The sequence below is a fragment of the Trichosurus vulpecula genome, chromosome 4 (assembly GCF_011100635.1).
Source record: "Trichosurus vulpecula isolate mTriVul1 chromosome 4, mTriVul1.pri, whole genome shotgun sequence".
NCBI classification, from domain to species: Eukaryota; Metazoa; Chordata; class Mammalia; order Diprotodontia; family Phalangeridae; genus Trichosurus; species Trichosurus vulpecula.
This window is the reverse complement of record NC_050576.1, coordinates 224,603,400-224,625,877: the sequence shown is the minus strand read 5'-3', so window position 1 is coordinate 224,625,877 and position 22,478 is coordinate 224,603,400. Positions and strand designations below refer to the sequence as shown.

General features: G+C 37.8%; 1 protein-coding gene across 3 annotated transcripts in view; it reads left to right on the top strand.

Annotated features, from left to right (window-relative positions):
• Positions 1–1,924: 1,924 nt before the first annotated feature.
• Positions 1,925–22,478, top strand: part of LOC118848931 (myosin-8) — a 43,494-nt gene continuing 22,940 nt past the window's right edge. Inside the window, exons 1-19 of one of the 3 annotated variants that reach the window (XM_036757980.1) lie at positions 1,925–2,128; positions 5,481–5,624; positions 5,730–5,886; positions 7,641–7,668; positions 7,765–7,863; positions 7,962–8,064; positions 8,184–8,247; positions 10,672–10,770; positions 10,863–10,966; positions 11,345–11,483; positions 14,587–14,705; positions 14,796–14,945; positions 15,027–15,197; positions 16,201–16,510; positions 16,616–16,683; positions 19,271–19,358; positions 19,442–19,559; positions 20,890–21,013; positions 21,115–21,251. In XM_036757980.1, the coding sequence (XP_036613875.1) occupies positions 1,925–2,128; positions 5,481–5,624; positions 5,730–5,886; positions 7,641–7,668; positions 7,765–7,863; positions 7,962–8,064; positions 8,184–8,247; positions 10,672–10,770; positions 10,863–10,966; positions 11,345–11,483; positions 14,587–14,705; positions 14,796–14,945; positions 15,027–15,197; positions 16,201–16,510; positions 16,616–16,683; positions 19,271–19,358; positions 19,442–19,559; positions 20,890–21,013; positions 21,115–21,251 (2,426 nt within the window). Of the gene's footprint in view, positions 2,129–5,480; positions 5,625–5,729; positions 5,887–7,640; positions 7,669–7,764; positions 7,877–7,961; positions 8,065–8,183; positions 8,248–10,671; positions 10,771–10,862; positions 10,967–11,344; positions 11,484–14,586; positions 14,706–14,795; positions 14,946–15,026; positions 15,198–16,200; positions 16,517–16,615; positions 16,684–19,270; positions 19,359–19,441; positions 19,560–20,889; positions 21,014–21,114; positions 21,252–22,478 lie in introns of all 3 variants that reach the window. The other 2 variants (XM_036757978.1, XM_036757977.1) reach the window with 2 other exon arrangements.

Here is a 22,478-nt window from a genome sequence, read left to right as displayed (position 1 = left end):
GTGACTTGCCCTGGGTCACACAGCCAGTAAGTGTCTGAGGCCAGACTTAAACTCAGGAAGAGGAATCTATCCACTCTATCCACTGTACCATCTAGTTGTCCCTCTGAAATAACATACCTAACTAAGATAAATCTTGGTCCTTTCTCAGGGTACTTACTACAATTACAAGGCCTCAGGAGTTTCTTCGTTTTTTAAAATAGAGAGTTTGAACTAGCTATTCTTTACAGTCTAATCCAACTCTGACATCTATTGATTCCATGTGAAATTTAAAGGAAAAAAAATAAGGCCACTTATTTGGCAAGATGGGGAATGGAAGGGAAAGGAGAAAAGTCATAAGGACAATGCCATGCAGCGCTTATAATGAAAATTCCTATTTTGTACTGCTTTCCTTTTCCCATTCAGAAGAAGAAAACAAATGGGAGACGTAGGCCTTTTCCACTATGAAATTCTCATCCTTTTAATACCAGAGATTTAGTAAGTTGTTAGTGGAATTCTCAGTGGGACGGATAGTCAAAGAATTAAGGAGAGGCCAACTCCATGGTTCACAGTTCAACCACAAATGATTTAATGTGCTACAAATAAACTAAATTTTTTTTTAAAAAGACAATCCAACTTCAAGGAAGGAGCACCAAACACTAGTATAAATATGCACTTAAAATGAGCTGCTAGTTAGTGAAGCAATTTCATAGTGAGCATGAAACCTTAATAGAACAAGAACATTCAGACTCGAATACACTATAGGGGTGGGGAACCTGCAGCCTCAAGGCCACATATGGCCTTCTACATCCTCAAGCGTGGTCCTTTGGTTGAATCCAAACTTCACAGAACAAATCTCCTTAATAAAAGGATTTGTTCTGTAAAACTTGGACTCAGTCAAAAGGCTGCACCCAAGGACCTAGAAGGCTATGTGTGATTCCTTACCCCTGACTATGAATATCAACTTCCATTTCCATAAACCTCAACCTTTCCTTTTGAAGCATGTTACTTATAACCAGAAAGCCTTCAAAAGCAGGAAATAAATGTAGTTACTACAAAATAATCTCTATGTATTTAGCTGGTGATCTTTTTACTTTTCACATATAAAGAATATAATATAATATAATATAATGTAATATAATACAGAAATTACATACAATCACATTTTTTGCACCATTGGTCATCTAAACCTGAGGCAACAAGGCATCATAGGGTTGGGTGCTCCCATTTTCCATATAAGGAAACTGAGGGCCAGAGAGGGAAAGATTGCGAAGATAGTATGTAGCAGAGCTGGGGTTCAAACACTCCTCATCCCAAATTCATCATTTGCTCCATTAGACCACATTGCCTCCTCTTAAGTAATACAGAAAAGAGATTTATAGCTTGCTAAAGTTGAAGCCTTGAGCTAGCATCTCATTCCATACTAATCCTTTGAGTTCTCTTGGCACTACTGAATAGTAGCTTGGAGGATAGCTGAATTCTGGCCAAGGCTTCAGTTCTTGGTATTATAGATTTAGAGATGGAGGAGACCTTCAAGATCAACTACACCAGGGGATCTTAACCTGGGGTCCACACCCCCCAAGGCATCCATGGATAGATTTCAGGGGGTCTGTGAACTTGGATTGGAAAAAATTACATCTTTATTTTCACGGATCTTTCACTGGAAGTTAGTATTGCCTCCTATTACGAATTTTTAGGAAAAGCAACATTATTCTGAGAAGGGGTTCATTGGCTTCACCAGATTGACTGGCAAAGGGGTCCACGACAAAAAAAAGTCAAACATATCTGTCCTAAACCAATCCTCCCCACCACCATCATCTTACAGATAAGGAAACTGGGGTCCAGAGAGCTTATCTTTCACATTTATTGCATTTTTACCTCCTAACTTACGCTTACTACTTTCCCCTCTCCTTTTCCTTTCCCTAGGAGAATTCTCTAAATTGCAGCCATGAGTTCGGATTCCGAAATGGCCGTTTTTGGAGAGGCTGCTCCTTACCTCCGAAAGTCTGAGAAGGAGAGAATTGAAGCCCAAAACAAGCCTTTTGATGCCAAAACTTCTGTCTTTGTGGCAGAACCCAAGGAATCCTACGTAAAAAGTATCATACAGAGCAGAGAAGGGGGTAAAGTGACTGTGAAGACAGAAGGTGGAGCTGTGAGTAAAATATATATGGAAAAGTAACGTTAGGAGCCTATTCAGGCATCCCAAATCAGGACTTTAGTTATAAGCTTACAATGATATGCTTAGGTTTAATGCTTATTACATAGAGCTAATTACTGGCAGAATTAGAATCTCCAGATTTCTTTTTTAAACTATTAGGAAGCCTATGTTTGGCAGCTATATTCATATATGTATGAGATCCATTGAAGCCTCCTGGGACACATACAAAGATCCTTTGGGTAGGTTAGAATCTACTATCATATCTTCAGCATTATCTGGTAAACCTCCAAGGTGGTGGCCACTATCACATCCCTGTATTTATAATTTATTTTTCTCAGCAGCAAGGGGAGTGTAACCTGTAAACAGAATCTCCCTTACTCAGTGAACCTACTAAGTGACCGTAGTTGTACAGAAATGAATGTGTTTATTGAGTGCCTACAGCATGCAGGGCACTGTGCTAGACACTGGGAGAAATCCAAAGTTTAGATAAGAAATGGCTTTTGTTTTCACGATACTTACTATCTATGTGATACGATTCTCATATAGATTTTATAGGATTCTCACAAGGAGATATTATTCTCCAACACTCCAAAGGCTATGTGATCTCCTCAATGTGGGTGTTCTCTTAACCAATGCAGATCATGATGATACATGCACAACAAAGTGTGATAAACTCATAGAGTGATGAAGAAGAAAGAGTGAGGTCCAAGGGAGAATCAGGATTGGAAGGTTTCATGGAGAAGGTAGTATTTGAGTTGAGTTTTAAAGAATTTATAGAAATTGCATAGGCAAAGAAGAGAAGAAAGAAGCAATATAGACTAATAGAAAACATACTCTATTTGGTTCAGGAGTCTTTGGTTCAAATCTAACTACAAATTCGTGGTAGCTGCTTCTTTTGTTGTTGTTCAGTTGTTTCAGTCATGTCTGACTCTTCATGACCCCATTTGGAGTTTTCTTGGCAAATATTCTGGAGTGGTTTGCCATTTTTTCTCCAGCTTATTTTACAGATGTGGAAACTGAGACAAAAAAGTTCAAGTGACTTGCCCAGGGTCACACAGCTAAGTAAGTATCTGAGGTCAGATTTGAACTCATGAAGATGAGTCTTCCTAACTCTAAAGCCCAGCACTCTATCCACTGTGTCACTTTGCTGCTTTAGCTACTTGTACTTATAGAATTAAAAATGGTTCTATTTTCTGATTTACAGTTAGAATGATTTATTATTGTTCCCTTAAAATATGTAAGAGTATTCACTGGATGTTTTTTGGATTTGGATTGCACTTTTAAACTCATTGGTTTAGGGAATCTCAATGAGGGAGATTAGCACCTGCTCTGTGACTTTTAGTCTCAGAGAACTGCCTGGGACAATGAGAGGTTAAGCCATAGCCAAAAAAATATGTCAGAGGCCAGAGGGACCCCAGGCCTTCCTAATTTGTCTGAAGCAGCTTCCTCTTTACCTCAGAGGGTTGTTGGGAAGAATTTGTCTTGTAAGCTTTAAAGTGCTATATAAATGTAAATAAGTACTATTCCAATCATAGGGGAAAGTGTGAGCAGTAAGAAGGAGGCACAGAGCACGTCCATGAGAAAGAGAACAGATCAGTTTGATTGGAGCATAAAGTACGTGTAGAGGAGTAATCTAAGTCTGGAAGAGTTAAGCTGGTTCCAGATGGTCAGGGGTCTTATATGGCTGTCAACTTTCTTTGGGCGGTGACAGGGAGCTGCTTAAGTTTTTTTTAGATGAGGTGTAACAGGTGTAAGAGATTTTTTTATTAGGCATAGGTTGGACGTGCGGTGTCCCTGTTAAAATTTCTGTCATCTCCCCACCCTGCAAGGAACTTCCAAATCTCTTCATCTCTCCTTAAACTCCACATGGTTCTTCCTCCCCTCCCCCACCCCACCACTTTTTGAGCTGAGAATCTTACCTCATATTTCACTGAAAAAAAAATTGAGGCCATTTTCAAAGAGCTCCCTCATATCCATTCCTCCTCATTTCACATCACTCAGATGCCGTACTCCACCCTCTCCTTCGCCTTTTTCTGACATGAAGAGGTAGCCCTTCTCCTTGCTTCTAAATGCACAAGGAATTTTATTCCATCCTATCTTCTCCAGCAGATTGCTCCCTCTCTCATCCCTATTTCTCACTTATCTCCAATCTCTCCCTCTCTACTGGCAGCTTCTTTGCTGTTTATGACTGTGTTCATGTCTTCCCTGTCTTCAAAAACACCTGTCTGAGGCTTCATTTGAACTCAGGTAGCACTCTAACCACTGCACCACCCTCCAATAACCTCTCTACCCCTGATCTCCAATCTTGTATCTCCAACTGCCTGCTGAACATCACAAACTGGATGACTTACATATATCTTAAACTCCACTTGTCCACAATGGAACTTATCATAGTTTTCCTCCACACTTCCCTTTTTATTGTTAAGGGAACCACCAGCCTTCCAATCACTCAGGCTAATAACCTTGGTGTCTTCTTGGACTCTTCACTCTTTCTCACCATCCGTATCTAATCTGTTGCTAAGTCCCATCAATTCTGTCTCTTTAATATCTCTCACATCCATGACCTTCTCTCCTTTGATTCTGTTTCTTCACTGATACTGGCCCTCATTATGCCTAGACTATTATAGCAGCCTCATGTTTGGTCTCCCTGTCTCAAGTTTTATTCCACTCCAATCCATCTTCTACTGAACTGCCACAGTGACCCTTCTAAAGAAATGACCTAACCATATCACTCTACTTCCTAAATTCCAGTGGCTTCCTCAAGAGTAAAATCTTACATTCCCTGCTTGGCTTTTAAAGCCCTTAATAACCTACCACCACATTCTATACTTCTCACACTTTGCTCCCTTCCATAATTCAGAAACACCAACCTTCTCGCTATTCCTTGCACAAGCCAATCCATTTCCTGACTCTATGCATTTTCCTTGGTAGTCTCTCGTCAGGAATTCTCTCCCTTTTCATTTCCATCTTCTGGCCTCCTTGGCTTCTTTCAAGTCCCAGATAAAATCCTGCCTTCTGCAAGAAACCTTCCCATGTATATCTTGTTCATACATAGTTGTTTGCAAGTTGTCCCCCTCATTAGACTGTGACCTCCTTGAGGGCGGGTTTTTTTTTATTTTTTTCCTTTCTTTGGATCTCCAGCTCTTAGCACAGTGTCTAGCACATAAATGTTGTTGATTTGGCTTGACTTGACTTCACTATTGGGCCTCCCCATTCACACACAGCTTTGCTGTTAGCACTTATTAGTAGCTGGTGGCTTCAATGTTTAAAAAAGGAAAAATCACTCTCCACGAAATGCCTAGAATTGCTTGGTTGATGCAAAGTGGCCTCTTTCTTTCCTTGCCAGACTCTCACAGTGAAAGATGACCAAGTTTTCCCCATGAACCCTCCCAAATATGACAAGATTGAAGACATGGCCATGATGACACACCTGCATGAACCTGGGGTCCTGTATAACCTGAAAGAGCGTTACGCAGCCTGGATGATCTATGTAAGTACACTTTAAGCAATTCTTTTCATTTGCATGATGTCTTTGAGGAATCACTATTCTAACAAGCTAGATGTCAACTGAATATAATTTCCTGATTTCCTACAGACCTACTCAGGCCTCTTCTGTGTCACTGTCAATCCCTACAAGTGGCTGCCAGTGTATAACCCAGAGGTGGTGGCTGCCTACCGGGGCAAAAAGCGTCAAGAGGCTCCTCCCCACATCTTTTCCATCTCTGATAACGCCTATCAGTTCATGTTAACTGGTGAGGAATTCATCTCTTTTAATATAAATCACACTTACATAGCACTTTCATTATAACACTTCTGCAAAATATTACTTTTATCACTATCCCAAATATTTTACAGATAAAGAAGGCTCAGAAAGGGTAAGTGATTTGTGAAGCATCACACAGCTACCAAGTATCAGAGCTATGATGTGATCTCAAGCCTCTCCAGCTCTAGCACTCTTTTTTGTACTACATGACCTCTTTCTCATATACATTAATCTTTTAAATTATGTCCTCCAAAAATCTTCCTAAATTCTCAGTTCTTAGAAATAGCAAGCTTAACTTTCCCCTTTCAGATACTTAAAGGTGCCAGCTACCCCTCCCTGACGTGAAGGTCTACTTGTCTTCCCTTCAGTCTGTGATTCATCATTGTCAATCCAGAAAAAAATCATTTCTAGGGTCTAAGAAGTACTACGGTTGTGCTACTGGTGGCTTGTGCTTTGGTCTTAGCTATGCATTTAATAATTATATTTTCTGAGTCAAATGTTCAATTCAAGAAACATTTGTTACCATGCTCTACTAATAAATGCTGATTAAACAAAAATGAAAAATTACGTAGTCCCTGCCTTTAAAGAACCTACAATTCACTAGGGACGTTGGCTAAGGATATTTGGTCTGACAAAAATATTCCCTAATAAGTATATACTTTCTTTTCAAGAAATTGGACTGTCTCAGAAAATTTTTAGTACATTGGAAAGTACTTGGTTCCTAGATTCAGAGGACCCAAAATCAAATTCCATCTTTCACGCTTACTGTAAACCTGTGTGACCTTGGGTAAACTACCTCACCTCTCTGAGCCTTGGTTTTTTTATCTATAAAATTAAGGGGTTGAACTACATGGCATCTGAAGTCCCTTCCAGTTCTAGAACTATAATCTGTGATTCATTATATCATATACATGTATCTATTCAAACTTTCACAACTTAGAAAATCATAAGGATCTTAGAGAGAAATAACTTCAAACTCCATTTTATCTATAAGGAAAGTGACACCCAAAGAGAGGTGAAATTGATTGCCAATTATTGACAGAATCAGATCTCCTGACTGCTCATTTCCACTGCTTCCACTGTCTATGCTTGGCTGCTATAAATAGCAACATTATGCATGTATGGATATGGTTCCTCAGGAAGCTAATGGAACTAGTGGAAAATCTTTACTCCCTCTCCTTACATTCAGAAACAGAATCTAGCCAAATATATTTTCTTTTCAAATATAAAATATTTGATAAATTCTATAAATAAATGATAAATTTTCTTTATAATTTTTTGGAAAATGAACCAAATATATTTGTATGCCATTGATTTGAAATTCAGAGGTTGTTTAAGAATTTAAGTATCCTACTATGTGCCAGGCAGTGGGCTATGTGCTGAGTATACAGGATACGATTAAAATTATTCTTGCCTTCAAGGAGCTTATAGACTCTTGAAAGCTTTTCAAGTCAGGACTATATAACTATATATTCGAGATTCAGTAATGGGATTTTTGGTCAAGTATGAGCTAATTAATTGTATTCATTTCCACATAAAGTTGCTAATCAGAAGATAGCAAGAATATATGTATATATATATACAGACATACAAATATGTAAATATATACATGCATGTATGTACACATATATTAATATTAAAATGTTTAAGCTGTTTTGATGCAAGATGCTTTGAGACATTTATGCTGAATACCAATTTTCATTACAAAAATATTAACACATTGTCTTACTTTCTCCTTCATAGACCGTGAGAATCAGTCAATCTTGATCACGTAAGTACATTGTATGTATTTTTGTGCCGATTTTTCAAATTATATTGGCTATATAGTTCAAAGGTCTGAACTGCTTCTTTCATTTGGATTTGGCAGTGGAGAATCTGGTGCTGGAAAGACTGTCAATACCAAGCGTGTCATCCAATACTTTGCAACAATTGCGGTGACAGGGGAGAAGAAGAAGGAAGATTCTTCAGGAAAGATGCAGGTGGGTCCATTACCAAAGTAAAGTTAAAAGTTCTCCCCGTGCTCTCAAGTATATGTGCAAATGCCCAGATATAAAAATTGCTTCTTCCTTTTAAGGGGACACTGGAAGATCAAATCATCAGTGCCAACCCTCTGCTGGAGGCTTTTGGAAATGCCAAAACTGTGAGGAATGACAACTCATCTCGCTTTGTAAGTTTCTTGGTCACTAAGACTCATACTATTCATAAGCTGTCCATGTTTATGAATTTATGGATTCTATTTATTGTATATATTCTATTTGCTCACAAATTTATTTTTTTTCTCTCAAGGGTAAATTCATCAGGATCCATTTCGGTACCACAGGGAAATTGGCTTCAGCTGACATTGAAACATGTAAGTAACAGGAGAAATGAAAATATGAATTGGGCTTTTTACTTTGAAGTGGAGGGATTTCATTTGAAGATATTTTTGATCCTGGATGATATAAATTGTTGACCTGCTGCTAAAAAGCACTCCCTATGATAAATACGTTTATCTTACCCATGAGTGACTACTAGTACTTACCCACAAGATATCCTGATGGGTATTGTCCCCCAGGGAATTCTGACATAACCAGAAAATTCTAGACTTGCAATCAGTACCTTTACTTGACAGATATTACCTGATCAGAAGGATACTGGGTAGATGTGAGTTTTCAGAGGACCCAGACAATGTCTGAGTTATATGCCATAGGCCTTTCTTTTCAACAAGCATTTCAACAATTCAACAAGCATTTATTACATTCCTACTCCAGCAAAGCACATTAAGAATACAAGGCCAAAAATTAAAAACTATCCCCACGCCCAAGGAGTTTACGTTTTTCTTTGTTCTGTAGCATGTAAAAAGATATGTAAACCCAAGATAATCTAAGGAAAGAGAACTGTTAAAACTGGAGAAATTGTAAAGGGCTTTTCTTAGGAGGTTATATCCAGTGGTGGGATTCAGATGGTTCGCACTGGTTTAGCAGAAACAGTGCCTAACTTTAGGTTGAATTCAGTGAACCTGTTGTTAGCGGTGGCAGGGCCTATGCCTGTCACATCAGCGGCGGCAGTGGCAGCACCTTGGCTGAGTTCCATGGAGAACCGGTTGTTAATTTATTTGAATCCCACCACTGATTATATCCTCGGTTGCTCTTAGCAGTCCTTCTATTAGAGGGTGAATTTTCTACCCCATAGGTCACCCTAGGAAAAAATTGACTTGAAGAGTCAACTTTGATAGATGGTGCCTTTAGCATTTCATCCAAATGCCAGCACCTCTCCATATCAAGAGTAAAGGTGTCTACTACTACTAGGTCTATACCTCAACAAGATCAAAGAAAGAAGAAATAGATCTATATGTTTAAAAAGTATTTATAGCAACTCTTTTTTGGTGGAAAAAATGGAAACTAAGGCAGTTCCCATTAATTGGGAAATAGCTGAACAAGTTATAGCATATGAATGACAGATTATTATTGTGCTGCAAGAAATGATGACAGGGAACATTTCAGAAAGACTCGTGAAGACTTGTATGAACTGAAGCAGAATGAAGAGGGAAAAACCAGGAGAACAATTTATATAATGACAACAATATTGTACAGACAACTTTTAAAGAATTACGAACTCCAATTCTCACAATGACCAACCTATTCCCAAGGACTCATGCATTTGTAGTGAAAATTGAGACATGTTTTCTTGACATGGAAATTATCTTGCTTGACTATATGTGAACACGTCTGTAACAGGGATTTTGTTTTTCTCTTTCTCAATGTTGGGAGGGAGGTAGCAGTTAAGAGAAGACAGATTTTCATTGCTTGAAAACAAACTTAATTAAAAAAGAAAAGGTATAAAATCTAGTGGCTAGAGTAAGAGGAGAGAGAGCAAATGGCAACCTTAATGCTCCACTGGCAAATACACTGTCCAGAGAACTAGAGGAAGGCCTCAAGCTGATTTTCGTGGGAACACAGGAGAAGGCACGAATGGGTCGTTATCTGCAGTCCTGCACAGATTGAATAGTATGAATAAGATAACTGTGATGTATTATTATTCTGTTATGTAGAAATATTATTTCTTAGCTTAAATAAAACCCAAACCTTGGAGGGGGGAGAATAAAGCTGTCCTAAAACAGGCATTCTTCATTGACTAATACCCAGAGTATATCTGAGCAATGTTTGGAGGAAAATCCTGAATTGGTAAGGACTGTGGGAAATTGCCTTAGCCTATTTGCATTTAATCCCATAGTATTATTCTTTCGGAAAATTCTGGGATCATCACAATGCCTTCTGGCTATAAGTGAAGACATGGAAGTCCCATGGGTATCTTTAATGTTCATCCCTGAGATATTTTAACTACTACCAACTTCCTCCGACAGAACTCACTTAGATAGAAGTGGCTTCAGACTCATACAATATTTGCTCACTCAAGTATTGTTAGCCCCAATTTACAAATAGAGAGAAATATGTGGTTATTTGCATACAGTTGTATATGGCTAATAAGTCAATGACCAATGATGAATTAAAGTCTTATTCTGAATCCAAATCCAATGCCCTTTCCCCATTTACAGTGAATTACTGTAAATCCAATTACAGTACTTCTCAAATGGTGATGTGATTAAAAATGTAGGCTAGTTTAAAAAAACCTACTTATTTACTCCTGTCAAACATACATTCTACATTGTATATTCATTGTCATTGTATATAACTCACAACATGATTAGGACACATTCTAGTTCTGTTTTTTATATTTCTGTAAACTCTTCAATTTGTTAAAGCTTACATTTTTCTCCATTTACTTGTCATTTCAGATCTGCTAGAGAAATCTCGAGTTACTTTTCAACTAAAGGCTGAAAGAAGCTATCACATTTTTTATCAGATCACATCCAATAAGAAGCCAGAACTAATTGGTAAGGCAGTGTTTTAATTTATTACCCGGGTGCTAATAATCCCATTAGCAAGCTCAAACTTAAACCATATGCCCTCTACTTTATGTGCTTAGAGATGCTTCTGATCACTACCAATCCATATGACTATGCCTTTGTCAGTCAAGGGGAGATCACTGTTCCCAGCATCGATGACCAGGAAGAGCTAATCGCTACTGATGTGAGTAACACTCACAAAAAGTCGGTTGTCTTTCTAACACGAAGATGGTGTCACTAGCTCACTGTCAATATAGAGGACATGTATGTTTGAGTAGTTTTTTAGTGGTGCTAGCCAGTTCTACTGATGGGTTCATACATTTATGTCTGAACTTACTGTGGCTGCCTTGCGACATCCCTCGGGATGTAATATTTAGCCATGTAACCATTTGGGGTTTTTTCCAGGTAAAGTTCTATGTGACACATCCCATGTATTAGAAGTGTCAAATTCATGATGCATTGTACCTTGTAACTAAGTAAATCAATAAATGCTCCCTCCTAAAACAAAGTGAAATCTTGAGAATCCTGTACCTGATCTCTGTCATATCTCTTCTTTTTATAGAGTGCTATTGATATCCTGGGTTTTACTTCAGAAGAAAAAGTGTCCATTTACAAGCTTACCGGGGCTGTCATGCATTATGGGAACATGAAATTCAAGCAAAAGCAGCGAGAGGAACAAGCTGAGCCAGATGGCACCGAAGGTAGTAAATAACTATCCATTTGACTTTTACATTATGCAAAATATAAACAGAAACTAATTCATAATTCATCTTCATCAAATATATATCTGTATGTATATGCAGCTAGGTAGCATAGTAGATTGAGCAATGGGCCTGAAATCAGAAAGATCTGAGTTCAAATCTGTTCTCAGACACTTCCTAGCTGTGTGACCCTAAGCAAATCACTTTACCTTGTTTGCCTCAGTTTCTTCATCTATGCAATGAGCTGGAGAAGGAAATGGCAAACCACTGCAGTATCTTCGCCAAGAAAACCCCAAATGGGGTCACAAAGAGTCAGACACAACTGAAGTGACTGAACTACAAAACAAATAATTCATACTCAGTATGACTGATTAAACTGATGACAGGACGTGCATCACATAGAGTGTCAGACTTGGAGTCAGGCAAACTCGAATTCAAATATCACCATGTGAACACAAGCAAGTCACTTAACCTCAGGCAACTCACTGAGATCTATCTACTGATTGATCAGCAGACCTGCATTAACCCACACTGACAAAATCGCATTCTTCGTATTGATATAGCCTTACATGCATTATATACACATATACATATTAGGTGTGTACATATATGTATGTGTGTATATATATATATATATATATATATATTAATATATTCTACAGGTAAGATAAACAAGTATGAATCCAGGGGAGTGAGGGAATGAGCTCATACTGGCTAGCCAATTGTTAAATTTTTAACATGAGCATTTATACCTCAGAAATCAACAAATACTACAAATCACTACTGATTGACTAGACAAAAATGTTAATAATGCAGAATAAACTTAAAAGTGTACCTCGAGTACTTTTATAAATTTTGATGGCTCAGATAGTACCATACTGGTGGCTACTTCCTCCCCTATCTATCTATCTATCTATCCCCTTCCATACTGGTGGCTACTTCCTCCCCTATCTAGCCCCAGTGCCAGCCAGCCCCAATAACACAGCAGTGGCATCTTTGTAGCAGGACACATTGCTTTCAATAGTATAAAAAACCTTAGTGTATTGTTAAGGGTGTAGTTCCACACTTAACGCTGTCTCCTCCTCCTACATATCCCAGAGCAAAAAATGTTAGATGTAGCATTGATGAAACCCAAACAGAGGCCAGCATCAACATCAAGGGAGAAAAATAGAGTGAGAAAATATTTATCATTAAGTTCATTTGATTTTTATTTTAAAAAAATTTTAAACATACTCCGGAAAGTACGTTTTACATGATTGCACATAGATAACCTATATCATTGCTTACCATAGGAAAAAAGAGTGAAGGGAGGAAGGAAATTTGGAACTCAAAATTTTATTTTAAAAAAATGAATGTTAAAATGTTAAAAACTATCTTAATATGTAATAGGAAAAAAATAAAATACTGTTTAAAAATACTCCAGAGAATCACCACAAAATTGTTTCCTCCCTAATGTATTTCCTTCATAACCTTTAATTTTCCTCCTGATTCTAAAGCTAGGTAATCCTATTACCCCTATCTCCTCTGGACAGCTTAGACCAATTATTGTCTAAAAACTTATTGGGCATTTAACATACATTGTGTACAATCATAGAATGTTGTGCTGGAGTCACTGGTATGCTGGTAATTATTTAATCAGCTCTCAAAGGAAAAAAAAAGATGTACACAGAACACACTTTTAAATTTAATCTGCATTATTAATATTTTCTCCATCACTTTCATAGGTCCAGATGATTAAAAAACAATAAACCAAGCCTTGATTTGTAGTGTATCAATTTCTGAGGTATAACTCTTCACACTGAAAATTTAGTAATCAACTCTCACAAGAAAGGCTTAAAATGGTACCCAGCACTCCCAGGCTAGAATAGACTTTAGAGATCATCCAGCCCAACTCCCTTATTTTACACATGAGGAAACAGAGGTCAAGAGTGATTTACCCAAAGCCTCATAGTAAGCAAATGGTAGAGCTAGAAATATAACCCAGGTTTCCTAGGTCCCAGGGAAGTTGTTAATCCCTGCCACCAAGAAACATATTCTACTAGGGAGCTATGACATATACACATATCTATTTTTGTGTATATATGAATATATATGCATTAATAAGTATATGTATATATGAATATATATAATTAATAAGTATATATATATATGTATGTGTGTGTGTATGCGTATGCACACATACTTGTATTTGGGGCAGCTAGATGGCACCCTGGATAGAGTGTCAGGCCTGGAGTCAGGAAAACTCATCTTCACTCAAATCTGGCCTCAGATACTCACTAGTTATGTGACCCTGAGCAAGTCATTTAACCCTGTTTGCCTCAGTTTCCTCATCTGTAAAATAAGCTGGAAACGGGAATGGCAAACCACTCCAGTATGTCTGTGAAGAAAACCCCAAATGGGGTTACAAAAAGTTGGATAGAACTGAAAAAAAATAAACAATACATATGTATGTATATATATATATACATACATACATATATATAAAACACATATTAGTGTATAATTTGAAGCAGGATAATTCACCAACAAGAGGAAGCTTGGTAACCCAGTGGATAGAGCACTAGGCTTGGAATCAGGAAGACTCATCTTCATGAGTTCAAATCTATCCTCGGATGCTTACTAGCTGTGTGACCCTAGGCAAGTCAATTAACCCTGTTTGCCTCATTTCCTCATCTGTAAACCAGCCAGAGAAGGAAATGGTGAAGCACTCCAGTATCTTTGCCAAGAAAACCAAAAATGGGGTCGTGGGGTCACGAAGAATTGGACACAACCAAAAAAAGACTGAACCATGACAACAACAAACTCACCAGCAACTGGGGATAGGAGGGAAGAATGTGACTCCTGACCCGAAATGATGATGATGTCTATGACAACCCCAAGGATACTTGCAACAAATGCAAGACAAAAATACATCTTGGCCAGTAGAGGTGATAAACAGTTTAAAGGAAAGTATAAGCCATGATATTAGAAAGGCAGCACTTAAATACCTGCAAAGGTTTTTGGTGGTCTATAAAAAAGCAAAAGTTGCTGTAAAAAACTTGATTGGTAGGTGGGCAGAAGGGCAAGCATGATAATCTAACTTTATTACATCCTACCCCCACAGTTGCTGATAAGGCTGCCTATCTCCAAAATCTGAATTCTGCTGACCTCCTTAAAGCATTGTGCTACCCTAGAGTGAAGGTTGGCAATGAATATGTCACCAAAGGCCAGACTGTGCAGCAGGTAAATTTAATATTTAAACTTACCACAAGGGATTGATACATTCTTGACATTCTTCTAGTAGTTCTATGAATTAACCCTCTGTCTTTGAAGGTGCACAATGCTGTGGGTGCCCTGGCCAAAGCTGTCTATGAGAAGATGTTCCTGTGGATGGTCGCTCGCATCAACCAGCAGCTGGACACCAAGCAGCCCAGACAGTACTTCATTGGAGTCCTGGACATTGCTGGCTTTGAGATCTTTGATGTGAGTAACCAAATTACATATATGTCAGACCGCAGCATTCCTTGTTTCTCCAGTCTCACTCAAGGTGTTTGATTGTCTCAGTTCAACAGCCTGGAGCAGCTGTGCATCAACTTCACCAATGAGAAACTGCAACAGTTCTTCAACCACCACATGTTCGTGCTGGAACAGGAGGAGTACAAGAAGGAAGGCATTGAGTGGACGTTCATTGACTTTGGGATGGACCTGGCTGCCTGCATTGAGCTCATTGAGAAGGTGTGTTTGACCTTTTTTGAACAGTGGTTTAATCATATCATTAGTCATGGCTGACTTTGGTTTTCTCATATGTCTCTTCAAAGACAGCCTACATACCTCTTGTCACTGTTAATTCCACCAGGTTTGAGATTGGGGCATTCAAAATGTTGCATTTTGTAATTTGAAAAGAACTTCCTTTTCCCAACTCATACATAGGCAGAATGAAAGAGAACACATTCTTAGGACAACCAACACGGGACCTGTTTTAAAGCCTTTAACAAAAGCCAGAATGGGCTTGTGTTTTTTTTCTAAACTACCTTCCTTTATTATGATAAAGGATATTACCATCTAAGCCAAATCTACTTCTAATGTTTTATTTTAAATATTTCATAAATGATGCATCAGGAAAAATGTGGTCTCATTATTCTTAATAATCACAACCAGCCAAACAGCTACTCCATTCAAAATCAAGAAACCAAGCAAAAGAATTCAAATTATTTAAATTCTTTCCATATAAATAGCAAAGAAGCTTAAATATATTAAAGACACTCAATTATTGGGGTTCTTTTAAATCTCAATGTAATTATAATATTACAGGATACCTTCTTCTGGAGCAGCAAGGTTGAATTTAGTGACAAAAACTTTAAAAGCAGATTCACTTGTCTAAGAAAAATATTTTAAAATAAACAGCATTTAAAAACCAATTTTTACTGTGAAATTTGGACCCTATATATCCTGTTTTCTTTTCTCTTTAGAAACAAAGCTATTTATAATGTGGTTGCCTTATAACATGGTGGTAGTGATGGAACTACTGCATAATCTAAGGGACAACTCATTAAGTAGGCAGGATTGTTTTTAATGAGTGCAGCCAAATCATTTTTCCCAAATAAAGGTATTTTCTTGATCTGTGGCATGAGTTTGCTTAATTTAGGGCTGTTCATGACCCAAAGAAAAAACAATCATGTCAATATTTGCTTTTGAAAGAGGATGGTTTGAAACCCAATGTCTCTCCTCTGTCTTTCAGCCACTGGGAATTTTCTCCATCCTAGAAGAGGAATGTATGTTCCCCAAAGCAACAGATACATCTTTCAAGAACAAGCTGTATGACCAGCATCTTGGCAAGTCCAGCAATTTCCAGAAACCCAAGCCTACGAAAGGAAAGGGTGAAGCCCATTTCTCTCTCATACACTATGCTGGCACCGTAGATTACAACATTGCAGGCTGGCTAGACAAGAATAAGGACCCCCTGAATGAGACAGTGGTTGGGCTCTACCAGAAATCCTCAATGAAAACTCTGGCTAATCTCTTCTCTGCATATGCCGCAGCTGAAGCAGGTAATATCTGCAATATTTGCCTACATATATTGATTCCTATAAAATCATCAGGTAACATTCCAGAGTCCAGATTCTATCTTAATTGATGCATTTTTTCCATCTCAGAGGGTGGAGCAAAGAAAAGTTCCAAGAAGAAGGGTTCATCTTTCCAGACGGTGTCAGCTCTTTTCAGGGTACAGTGAAAATTTAATTCAACATTCTCTATTCAGTCTCAAGAAATGCTTATAATTATTGTGCCTTGGATAAACTTTGTTTGGTGGGATAAGAGAGTGCTAATTTCTTATCCCTGACACTTGGGTGATAATTTTTATACTGAGGACCCTGAGAAATCAGGCAATCCAGGAAACCAATCCTGCCTGGAATTTACAGGCTACTTCTGCATAGTTAAGGCAAGACTAGTTTAATACCCAAGAGAATCAAGTAAGTTGAAGTCCTTTAGAAATGTACCCTTGTGGAATAAACAGACTCCAGACACCTTCAAATTCACCAATCATGAGTAATCTAGATAAGCTAAAGGAGTTTGTCAAATCACTTTGGTGTTTAACAGGTGCCTTTTTATGGACTCATTCATTAGCTGTTTTTGTCTACAGGCCTCCTCTCTTATTCACTCTGACCAGACTATAGCATATGTTTCCATTTCTTTCCCTCATACATATACTACTATACATACTATATATACATACCGTATATACATACTACCCATCAAAACTGAGAAGAATTATGAACACCATTGGACAAAAAGGGTCAGTAGTAGTAGCAGCAGCAGCAGCAGTAGTAGCTAGCATTTATATAGTAGCCTAGGGTTGGCAAAGTGCTTTACCTAAGTCATCTTATTTGATCCAAAAATACACACACATATATGTATGTATGCATGCATATATATATTAAACATATATATGTATATACATATACGTATATATGTATATAGTAGAATAATAGGCCAAGTCTAATAGGGTCAAATGTCATAAGGTAAAAAGTCCTATACTTGGGATGAAAAAAAATCACCTTCATAAGAACAAGATGAGGGAATTATGATGAAGTAACAATTTTTCTGAAAAATATCTGGGGCCATTAATAGACTGAAGATTATGTCAGTCAACATTTTGATTGTTTGGTTATTTTTTTGTAGCTAAGAAAAAAATCAGTGTGATCTTAGGTTGCAAGGAAAGGCACGGTGTCCAGAATTCAGGGTGTAGTAATTTTGTTGTATTCCAATGCAGAGCATTGTTTTCAGTTCTAGACACCACATTTTTTATTTAATTTTTAATTCATGTAATAAAGCAAACATTTCTATAACATAGTATAATAAAAAATGATTGCAATGCAACTGCAAATCTCCTATACACAACTTGCTACTCCTTTTAAATATACAGTAAAATTATTGGGTAAATTTCTTTTTTTTCTTCCCTCCCCAACCCTGCCCTAGAGATGGCTACCATTAAACCCAAATATGTGTGTGTATACATATGTAAAATTATTCTACACATACTTCTATTTTTCAGTTATTTCTATAGACATCATATTTTTTAAAAAGTTGTTGCAATTCAGTTGTGACTCTTTGTGACCCCATTTGCAATTTTCTAGGCAAAAATACTAGGGTGGTTTGCCATTTCCTTCTCCAGCTCATTTTATAGATGAGAAAACTGAGACAAACAGTGTTGAGGGACTTGCCCAGGGTCACACAGCTGGTGAGTGTCTGAGGTCAGGTTTGAACTCAGGGTGAGTCTTCCTGACCCCAAGCCCAGCATTCTAGCCAATGCACTGCCTACCTGATCCTATGACATCTAAATGAGACCAATCAGTATAATAAAGGGATGAGACCACGTCATATGAGGATTGGTTAAAGGCAGTAGAGATATTTCAGAGAGAAGACAATGAAAAGGAGAGATATGGAGCAAGGGACAAGGAAGGGACATGATAGCTACTTTTTAAGTATTTGTAAGGCTAGAATGTGGAAGGGTTGGACCTGTTCTGTCTGGCCCCAGAAGAGAAAACTAGGAGAAAATGGTAGAAGTTGAAGACAGGTCAATTTTGGTTTGAGATAAGAAAAATTTCCAAAAACTTAAATCTATTCAAAAGTGGGGTGGGTTGTCTTTGAGGGGTAATGGGTTCCTCTATCCCTCAACTTATTGAGGATCTTCAAGCAGAAGTGGGGATGATACAGAAGGGATTGATTAGATATGGGTTGGACTAAATAGCTTCCAAAATATTTCCAAACACGAAATTCTGTGATTTTGTGCATTAGGAATTCCTTTCCTACTTGTTCTATAGTGTTGCTGTTAGGTAATTCATAGGAGTGCTTTTTAATATCAATTTTTAATTATAAAATATCAGGTTTTTACAGAACACTGATAGTGAGAGAGACCTTAGGGTCATTAAGACCTGAGTAGAAGCCCCACTTCTATTACATACTAGCAGTGTGACAACGATGGGTCACTTAAACTCTCAGTGCTCTTAGACCACGTTCTAAGACTATAGATTGCAGAATAGTTTCCTCTCTGGGATTTCCCAGCAGGTCCAGACACTGAAATGATACCAGCATTCTTATTTCCTCAAGTGGCACATATTGTTGCTTACTTTAAGGAGCAACTATTCACAAGGTATTCATGAGCCTACTTGAAATGGTATTCTTCTTGCTGAAGGACTGATCTTTGGAAGGAATTTTTGGTCAGATACAGGCTGAACATGTCACTTCCAATTCTGAGGTTCTGTGATTATGATGTGATCTACATTCATGAAACTTCTCATGTGGTCTCCTAGGAGAATTTAAACAAGCTGATGACCAACCTGAGGAGCACTCACCCTCATTTCGTACGGTGTATCATTCCCAATGAAACCAAAACTCCTGGTAAGAGACTCAGATTAAAATACGTATTGGTTATGAGTTCTTCATTTTGAAAGACAATGAATATATATAGTGGTTTCCTTCAGGTGTCATGGAACATGAACTTGTCCTGCACCAGCTGAGGTGTAACGGTGTGCTGGAAGGCATCAGAATTTGTCGGAAAGGATTCCCAAGCAGGATCCTGTATGGTGATTTCAAACAGAGGTCAGCCTTTCCTTGGTCTATTATATAATACAATAATGCAACCCTTCAATATTTCATCATTGCAATGTTATAAAATACTGCACATATCATGTTTAACTGGTTGTATAAGTGAGCAAACAAAATGTTGCATGGGAAAGAACAGCAGGAAAGATGAAAATGAACACTTCTTGAAGATGGGAAATGCACATGGATTAAGGAGTAGAAATTTTTTGAAGGTAGAGTAGTATGGTGCAAAGAATACTGGATTTCAAGTCAAATGATACAGATTTGAATTCAAATTCCACTATTTTTTACTCCCTGTGTGACCTTGGACAAATCACACCCCTTCTCTTATCCTGAGTTTTCCCATCTGTACAGTGAGAGAGTTGGCCATGAAATCCTTCACTCCTCAATTATTTTGATCTTTTTTCTCTCTTCTCAGGTTATCATTAGTATTTCTTTGGATTTATTTTTTATGTAGACTTCTGATTTCATCAATGAAAGGAACTCACAGAGAGGAAACTCCCTCTACCAACACATAGAGGCAACTGTTTTACAACTTATAGTTTGAGAAAATTGCCTGGGTGATTGAGATGTTAAGTGATTTCTTCAGGGTCATACAGGACTGTGTCAGTGAATCAAAAATCATTTAATAAGTGCTATGTGCCAGGCACTATTCTAAGGCTAAGAGTATAAAGAAAGGCAAAAACACGGTTCTTACTTTCAAGGAAGGCACATTCTAGTGATGGAAATAGCTTATAAATAACTAGGTACAGACAAGATATAGAAATAGCAGATGGAAGGTAATCTGAGAGGGGAAAACACTGGCAGAGAAAGGATTTGAATTCAGGTTCCAAAGTGGGGGCATTCTCCAGGCCTGGATGCAAAAAGACCCGAATTCAAATCCAGCCTCAGACACTTACTAGCTGTGTGACCCTCAGCATGCCACTTAACCTCTGTTCGCCTCAGTTTCCTCATCTGTGAAATGTGAACAGGAATAGTATCTACCTCCTAGAGTTCTTATGAGGATCAAATAAAGTAATAATCATAAGGCACTTAGCACAGTGCCTTAGCACAGTAAGCACTATATAAATATGAGCTATTTGTTACGCTGAATGTTCACCAAATTCAATCAGAAATAGTTATTTATTACCTGCCATGTGCTCAGTGGAGGCCTCCAAAGCTATCTAGTCTACCCTGCCAAGGATATCAAGGTATGTAACCCATAGCCATATGATTGATGATGTTTCCATTAACCTATTGGTGGAGATTAATTGAAATCAATAAACAACAAATTAATTACCTATGTTTCTGTGGGTTATATCATTTTCCAGTTTGTTTAATCCAACAGATACAAGGTTTTAAATGCAAGTGCTATTCCTGAAGGGCAGTTCATTGACAGCAAGAAGGCTTCTGAGAAGCTTCTCGGGTCTATTGATGTGGACCACACCCAGTATAAATTTGGTCACACCAAGGTATAAGCACTAATTCTTTGTGTCTGACATAATGACATAAGTGACTTCTACCGTGTTTGTGCTTCCTGAAGAATGAAAATTGTGATCTTTTCTTTGTTAAGGTTTTCTTCAAAGCTGGTCTTCTGGGTCTCTTGGAGGAGATGAGAGATGATAAGCTAGCACAGATTATCACCCGAACTCAAGCCATGTGCAGAGGATTCCTCATGAGGGTAGAGTACCAGAAGATGTTGCAAAGAAGGTAACAAGAATAATACTGTCTCTGCTTTTGTTTCAATTCTTCTAGAAATATGGAATCACCAAATTTTAGCCCTGGAAAATAAGCATTAGAAAGGACCCAGCTGTTCCAACCTCCCACATAAAGCAGCAATCCCCTAGCTAATATTCCTAAAAGATTCTGCTTGGACAATCCCAGTAAGGGCTCACTACTTCACACAGCAAAGTATTTTTCCACTTAGAGCCTGGTCACATCATACCCCACTTACTCACTTGCCTCTAATCTCTCCCTACCAATCTGTTCTACACACATCTCCTCAAAAAAACTTTCTTGTGAAGAAAATTTTCATCATGCTACAATCTTGTTTAGGAAGCTATTGTAGTTTTCAAAGCTCTTTAATATTTGACATTTCCTAATCAAGCCAAGTCTTGGTCTCATCATTCATTATTTGTAAATAAATCAGTTGGATGCTTACTGGGTCCTTTCCATTGCATTGTGCATTCCTATTTCTGCCCATTCCATTTCCCCTCATCTAGAAGACTCTCTCATCTAATCTCAACCTATTTGTATTCCCTTTAAAAGTGCAGCTCAAAATTAGCAGGAGCAAAGGAGATATAGCTTAATAAATATAATTTCCTGGGTGCAGAAAAGGGAGTGGACACAGGTTGTATGTAGACAATGAGCTAATGCCACATACGTATTTTTATTTTTTTTTAGGTTATACAAATTGTATTTTAATTCCCAATGATAATTATAGGAATTGAAACACATCAACAAAGTGCACTTACATGTTTTAATGCATCTATGAGCTCATTGTACCCTGCCTTGGTAGAGTATATCAATGACTGATGTAAAAGTCCAAGTGTAAAAGCTCCATTGTCATTGATCAAAAGAATACTTTATAATCTTGACAGATCTTTTCCATTTTTCATATGTTTCTTGTCCTTCCTGTTTCATCATTTGATGTTCTTGGTATGATCTCTCTGTCTCCATCTCTATCTCTCTCTCTGTGTCTTTCTCAATCTCTGTTTCCTCTGTCCCTCTGTTTCTCTCCTCTCACTGCATCTTGTTGTTTTATGAGACATCACTATTTATTATCTTCTACTATCCTCTATAAGATTTTACAAATGAGTTGGTCATCAAACTGATACAGCCCTTCACTACAATATCTTTCCATTTGACAAGACGATCAAATATTTTCTGGCTGAGGAAGTTTATGGACTCCTTTGGTTTTCTCATTTTGACAATTAA